At 58.0% G+C, this 6,978-nt stretch overlaps 1 protein-coding gene across 1 annotated transcript; it reads right to left on the bottom strand.

The window, feature by feature from the left end:
* Positions 1–465: 465 nt before the first annotated feature.
* On the bottom strand, positions 466–6,402 carry LOC135878516 (alpha-1,6-mannosyl-glycoprotein 4-beta-N-acetylglucosaminyltransferase-like). Its single transcript, XM_065404209.1, has 3 exons — positions 6,214–6,402; positions 5,233–5,380; positions 466–1,610 (listed from the first exon to the last, which is right to left on the bottom strand). The coding sequence occupies exons 1-3, from the start codon at positions 6,400–6,402 to the stop codon at positions 466–468; spliced, it is 1,482 nt and encodes a 493-aa protein (XP_065260281.1).
* Positions 6,403–6,978: the final 576 nt, after the last annotated feature.

The raw sequence follows: 6,978 nt of genomic DNA, 5'->3' as shown, positions 1-6,978 counted from the left end.
AAGCACCATTCCAGGTCTCGCTCCTGGGGTCTGGCCCAGCGGGACACCTTCCCCGGGCCTGGTTCTGACTGCACGGCCCCCACAGGAAGTAGTTCAGAGGAGTCAGTCAGCTCTGTGGGGCCAGGCTCTCCTATCCACCGGCAATTAGTGCCCAAGGACATAGGGTGCCCTGAAAGGCCAGAGTATCAATGTGCTGCATTAGCTCCCATTTCTTGCCCTAATGCATCATCCTGCCATGCTACCGGGATCCTGCTGTGCCACTGCCTTGACCCTCAGTGCCCCATCTTCCTTCCCCACTAGGCCCTCACTGTGCCTCCCCCGCAGGGTGCCATTGCCTGGGAGGGGCAGTGCCACCACCCTCCATTGCCCCTCAGACACCCCCAAACCGCTTGCTTGCCCCTGAGAAGGGAGGCCAGCTCCCTGGTGTGTGGGTCACCAGCCGTGCCTCTGTCCCCTGCACCCCCCTTAGCTGTTTGGTTTGGTCCAGATGCTGATGCTGCGGATGATCAGCCATTCGCTCTGACCCTCTGTCACTAGGATCCGCACGCACTCCGGGGCGGCAGCCGTGCTGTTCTCCAAGCCGCTCCGTTCAAAGTGTCCCTTCTCAAAGACTCCGACGTGGGTGTATGTAGAGCAGCCCTTGCCTTTCCCCTGCCGCTGGCTGCCCAGCTCCACGGCCCCTGAGTGGAGATAGTCGGTGTGGCGCTCCTCGGAGCTGGTGTGGACCTGGAGCCGTGAGATACGGGCAGGCTGGTGGAACACGATGGTGAAGTGGCTGCCAGCAGATGGGGCTTTCCCCCAGAAGTACTCCGGCATCGTGCCGTAGGCCTTGCTGGGCAGGTAGTTCTCAAAGGTGTCTATGTCTGTGAATATCACAGCTGGGGGGTTGTCAGGCAAGTCGAAGGAATCTGCCTCGAAGTCGTTGTCTTTCAGCCGGTTGACCGCCCCCTGGAAGGAGGAGTACAGGCCGATGTGCTGGAAGAGGGACGGCTTGAAGCGAATCACCTCCTTCTGGGTGAGCAGCAGGCGGAAGTGCCCCAGCAGCCAGTCACACGGCATTTCCTGGTAGAACAGCAGCAGGAACTGGGCCAGCTGGGGCAGGTCGCTGGAGTGGTAGAGTTTGCCAATGTAGCCCAGCTTGGAGAACTCCAGCGTGACCCAGTAGGAGCCTTCCCGGGATGCCACTGCCTTCCTGATGGCAGTGAAGAAGGACTTGGAACACTGCACGTCATCCTCAATCATGAGATAGTAGGAGGAAAGGTTGGCAGCGAAGCTGAGGAGATACGCATAGTCCACGTTTTGCTTGGCTCTGAACTGAACTCGATTCTCAGCATCATTGTAGTTCCTCTTCAGGCCTTCCAGGGGCGGGTAGCACTCCGGAGGGGCATGGATAACCATCAGCTGGCCCCGGAGGAGATGGGGAGTGAATCTTGAGGTAATGTCCGTCACCACCTGGGTGTTCCACTCCGAGTCTGGGTCAGCCAGGTGCACCACCACCACCATCTCCTCCAGCTCCTCCTGGGTTGATTGCTTGAAGATGGACTTCAGCGTGTCCAGGAGGTAGTTGCCTCGCTTCCGCTTGACAGATGACAGCCCCACAGTGAGGAACTCTGAAACACGGAGGGATGAAAGGACAGACATGAGCACCACTGACACATCAGTAAGGCTCAGACCCTCACGGTATTTCGGGGCCTAACTCCCTTTGAAATCCGGGAGAGTTGGGCACCAAAATACCTGTGAGGGTGCGAGGCTGGCTGATTTCACAAGAAGCCAATAGCAGGTCCTTGTGTTTGAACTCAGGCTGACACCCTCTACTGAAGGTCTCAGAGGATGGCTGGGCCTTTACGGGGAGTTGTGCCCAGCCTTACCTATGACAGATTGGCTACATCCCACCTGAGATGGATAGCTGCCTTCAACGACCTGAAGGGGGGTTCCAAAGAGGATGGAGCTCGGCTGTTCTCAGTGGTGGCAGATGACAGAACAAGGAGCAATGGTCTCAAGTTGCAGCGGGGGAGGTCTAGGTTGGATATTGGGAAACGCTATTTCACTAGGAGGGTGGTGAAGCACTGGAATGGGTTCCCTAAGGAGGTGGTGGAATCTCCTTCCGTAGAGGTTTTTAAGGTCAGGCTTGACAAAGCCCTGGCTGGGATGATTTAGTTGGGGTTGGTCCTGCTTTGCAGGGCTGGCTTTAGGCACTGCGGGGCCCGATTCAAAAGAGCTGCCGCTGAAGACAGCGGCGGGACTTCGGCGGCAGCTCTATTGGCTGCCGGTGCATTCGGAGGAGGGTCCTTAGGGACGTTGCGGGGCCCTCTTAGGGGGAATCGGGTGAATTGCCCTAAAGCCGGCCCTGCTGCTTTGAGTAGGAGATTGGACTAGGTGACCTCCTGAGGTCTCTTCCAACCCTAATATTCTATGATTCTATTCCTTTCCCCAACTTTGTGTCTGTCTTCTGAATTTCAATGGTAGGCTCTAGGAGTCAGGAAGCAAATTGTACTATTTGTTTGTACAGCAGCTAGCCCACTGGTAAATGTGAATTGTTTAATGATGCTAGTAATTTCAGGAGAAATGTGTGTGTACCCGCCCTTGCTTATTTATCACGTTTTCTTGTTAATTTCCCCTTTGCGTCCTACCGAATCTCTCTCAGTGAAAAGCTCCAAGCCCGTGTTGTTTAATCAGAGTGGAATAGCTGCCATCTCTCCTCGCCCCAGATGACTCAACCACTCCCACTGCACCTCCAAATTGACGCAAATGAGAATTTTAGTGCCACCAAAAAAACCCTCCACCAACACACAAGACAGGACAGGGTCTCCTCTCTCTTCTGCTGGTCCCCTTCCCCAAGGGAGAGCAGGAGCAGGTAGGAAGAACTGCCTCCCTGTGGCCATGGAGTAGCAAGAGTTGCACAAACAGAGCTAGAAGGAAGCTGTATGTCTTGTGCCAGATCGTTTTGCCCACTGGGCGACAGTGTCACACCAGCTATGCCAAGGGGAAACTCCCTTCCCGGCTGTGATGGGGGACACCAGCCCCACACTGAGCTGGCAAGGGCTATGGGGCTCAGCCCTGCCCCGCTGCACCTGCATTCGCTGCCAGGTGATGAACGAATTTATCAAGGGAAGTGGACAGGTCTGTGGGTGGCTGTCCCAGGAGGAGAACAGATCTCTTATCTTTTGCTTCCTGAGGAAAGGATCAGCCCAGAGCCTTTGCAGAGACTGCTAACTGGGTGCCAGAGCTCTAGGGGGAAGGTGGGCCTGGCGCGGGACGGTGGAGTTTGGTTTTGGAACCCCTTCTGCAGTAAAGCAAAGCAGTGATTTGCAGGCTGCCTGGGCCAGGCCTGTGGGGCCCAGCGAGACTGTGGCAGGGAACCTGTGTCTGGGAGCAGTGGGGAAATGCCTCACTAAACTCCTGTGGATTTTTGCACCCTACGCAAGTCTGCCCTGTGGTTTGTCTCGGACCCGGGAGCGGGGGGCGGGGTCACACACTCCCACTTGCAGCAGAGGGAAGGCCACAGCCCACTGTTGTTTCTGTTTTGGGCCCTCTCCCGTGGGTGTGAATAGCTCCTCAATGACAAACGTCTGCAGCCGCTATTCCAGGCTCCGGAGAGACTCAGCCGTGTGTTTGCTAGAGCCCTAGTGAGGGTGTGGCAGCTTGTAGCTTTCAGAGGAGTTAACAGGTAGAGGCTACGGGGGAGCCTAGCCTTTAACTTGACCTGCAGACTCATGTGACAGCTACAACCTGCCTTGTCTTCACTAGGATGTTAACTCAAGTAAAGCCCACGCCATTCTTCCAAGTAACGTCAAGGCTGCTCCCAGACCTCTCAAACGGTGGCGAGCCCCGCCATGGGCAAGACAGCCAAGCCCAGCACCCGAACACAGGTATAGACTCATAGAACCACAGGGTGAGAAGGGATCGCAGGGTCAGCTCGTGCAGCCCCCTGCCACAATGCAGGACTTGTTGTGTCTAACCCACCCCAGACAGATGGCTCCAGCCTCCTTCTGAAAACCTCCAGCGAAGGAGTTTCCACAAGCTCCCTAGGCGTCTGTCCCATCGTCCTACTCTTCTTACCGTTAGGAAGTTTTTCCTGAGGTTTAATCTACATCTGCTGTGCTCATAGGTGCTGACTCTGTGGGTGCTCTGGGGCTGGAGCACCCATGGGGAAAAACTGGTGGGTGCCCTGCACCCACCGGCAGTTCCTCACCCTGCCCCCCCCCCCGCTCCAGCTTACCTCCGCTCCGCCTCCTCCCCTGAGCGCGCCACCACGTCCTGCTTCTCCCCCCTCCCTCCCGGCACTTGGCGCCACGAAACAGCTGTTTCATGTGGCAAGCCTGGGAGGGAGGGGGGAGGAGGGGGAACGCAGCGTGCTTGGGGGAGGAGACGGGGCCGGGGCGGGGATTTGGGGAGGGATCCAATAGGGGCAGGAAGGGGCGGAGTTTGGGCGGGGACTTTGGGGCAGAGGTGGAGTCGGGGCGGGGCCAGGGTGGGAAGGGGTGGCGGCGCGAGCACCCACCGGCACCAAAAAAAGTTGGTGCCTGTGGCTGTGCTGTAGTTTGACTCCATTGCAATGGGGTCAAACTACAGCAGTGGCAAGAGAGAACAACTTTTCTCCATCTTTTTTATGGCAGCCTTTCAAGTATCTGAAGACAGTTATGTGCCCCCTTAATCTCTTTTCCAAACTAAACATAGCCAGTTCCTTCAGCCTTTGCTCGTATGGCTGCATTCCTTCCCTTTGGTCATCTTTGTCACTCGCCTATGGATCCTTTCCAGTTTCTCCACATCCTTTCTAGATATTGGTGACCAAAAATGGACACCGTCCTCCAGCTGAGGCCTAACCAGCGCTGAGTATGCCTCTGTTAATGCAATCTAAAATTGCATTTGCTTTTTGTGCAACAGGATCGCATTGCTGACTCCTGCTGAGGTTATGAACCACCACAGCTCCCAGATCCTTCTCAGCAGTGCTGCTGCCAAGCCGGTTATCCCCCATTCTGCATTGGTGCCAGAGCAGCAGTTGCAGAAATCCGTCAGCTGGCTTCCCAAAAGCTGCTCTGCTATGGCTGGTGCCTCTAACCCAGCGTTTCTCGCCAGTCCCGGAGATCTCCCGGACACAGTTTAGGAAGGCAGCAAGTCAGTCCCCGTGGTATCAAAAAGGTTGAGAACCACAGCTCTAGACCATCTCTCTTCAGATCCAGCTGCTGGCAGAGAATGCTGGAGGCTAAAGCAGGCTGGTCCTGGGATACTCACTCTTCCTAGAGGGGGGGTGGCCGGCAAGGTAGCGATAGGAGATGTTCCTGGAGGCAGAAGCGTTCCACAGCTCCTGGAAGCTGCGCAGGTTCCCGTCGGGTTGGAGTTGCTGCAGCACCATTTCCTGGACCCAGCGCTTCACCTCCTCCTGGGAGCCAGAGCAGAGCCAGCGTTAGCTGCTGTTAGCGCACCCCAAGGCAGGCCTGTGGCAAATACACCTCGTCCGCCAGGGGTGGCAGCTCCAGCCCAGAGCCCCCTTTGCTCAGGAGGGCTAGAGCTGGAGAACAGCATCCCCTAGTAGTGCTGCTCCACCCCCCACCCAGCCAGTCACGCCCTCCTCCTGCTCAGACATCTCCACTGGAGTGGGGCAAGGGAGGAGAGGCCATGAAGCCCCCAATTCAGGGATGGGAGGTGGGGTTAGGAGAGGGGAGCGTGGACCCCAGAGCGAGGGGAGGAGATGCGGGAAAGCCCGTGGGGCAGGGCAAGGGGAAGGACGGGGAGGGGATGCGGGGCAGCCCAGGGGCAGGGCCAGGGGAGCACAGACTCCAGAGTGAGGGGAGGGGAGGGGATGTGGGGCAGCCCTGGGGCAGGGCTAGGGGAACACAGACCCCCAGAGCGAGGGGAGGGGATGTGGGGCAGGGCACGGGGAGGGACGGGGAAGGGATATGGGGCAGCCCTGGGGCAGAGCCAGGGGAGCACAGACCCCAGAGCAATAGGAGGGGAAGCCACTCAGCCCCTGGGGCAGGGCCAGGGGAACACAGACCCCAGAGCGAGGGGAGGGGAGGGGATGTGGGGCAGCCCTGGGGCAGGGCTAGGGGAACACAGCCCCCAGAGCGAGGGGAGGGGATGTGGGGCAGGGCAAGGGGAGGGACGGGGAAGGGATATGGGGCAGCCCTGGGGCAGGGCCAGGGGAACACAGCAGTTAGGGAGCACGGGGGCAGGCACAGGCGAAGTCTGTGCCCAGCCCAGCCTGGTACTTACCACCAGTGGGTCCTCCGGGCGCTGCAGGCAGAGGCTGAGGAGCAGGAGCAGACCCAGGAGCGTCAGGGCAGTGGCGAGCAAGCGCTTTGGGAAGCATCTCATGGCAGCCGGGCTCCGCGGGCAGGGGCTGGCGCCTGGGGGCGTTGCCAGTTTCGGCCGGGCTCCTTCGGGGGAGAGGCAAGAGTGCATGAGGGGCACCGTTCGGAGCAGCGCTGCCCGCCCCGCCTGGGGAGCGCCTGGCCATGCAGAGGCGGCCTGCTCAGGGAGCCAGCCAGCGCCTCGGCTCTCACAGCGCGGAGAGCCAGGGTCCCAAGCGGCTCTCACCAGCTTCCATGACAAGGGTCCGGCACAGGACACCCATAAGGGTGAGGGGCCCGGCGGGGAGCTGAGGGTGTTTGCTGGCTCTACAGGGGCCAGGAAGAAACCGCCACAAACAGACTGAACTCCTAGCCAGGGAGCGGCCCCTGACTGAATAAACTTGGGATCTGCCATACTAAGTTATGTCACATGACATTGTCATAGAAATTTCTGTCCGTTCCAGCTGAGGAATAAGGAGAGACGGACACAACTAGCTAAGCAAGGAGCCCCAGGAGGGGCGATCCGTTTATTTCAATTGCAATTGGGTTCGAGCTCATAAGTCAGCAAGAACAAAGAAAACACTTACACCAAAGCATTATATGCAGTTGCTTATGATAATTTATTGCTCTATGATTGGCTAAAATTTGCCATTATTACCATACATAATTAGCAAGTTACATGTATCTG

Source organism: Emys orbicularis, chromosome 4, assembly GCF_028017835.1.
Source record: "Emys orbicularis isolate rEmyOrb1 chromosome 4, rEmyOrb1.hap1, whole genome shotgun sequence".
NCBI lineage: Eukaryota > Metazoa > Chordata > Testudines > Emydidae > Emys > Emys orbicularis.
The sequence above is the reverse complement of the archived record's forward strand: the minus strand, read 5'-3'. Positions and strand labels throughout refer to the sequence as shown.

What these genes read in the sequence shown, in the direction of transcription:
- LOC135878516 (XM_065404209.1), bottom strand. Translation starts at nt 6,402, where the DNA reads ATGCACTCTTGCCTCTCCCCCGAAGGAGCCCGGCCGAAACTGGCAACG. An exon ending in GCCCGGAGGACCCACTGGTG is followed by an intron (nt 5,381 to 6,213) that starts GTAAGTACCAGG and finishes TCTGGCTCCCAG; the next exon opens with GAGGAGGTGAAGCGCTGGGT. An exon ending in CCACCCCCCCTCTAGGAAGA is followed by an intron (nt 1,611 to 5,232) that starts GTGAGTATCCCA and finishes TCCGTGTTTCAG; the next exon opens with AGTTCCTCACTGTGGGGCTG.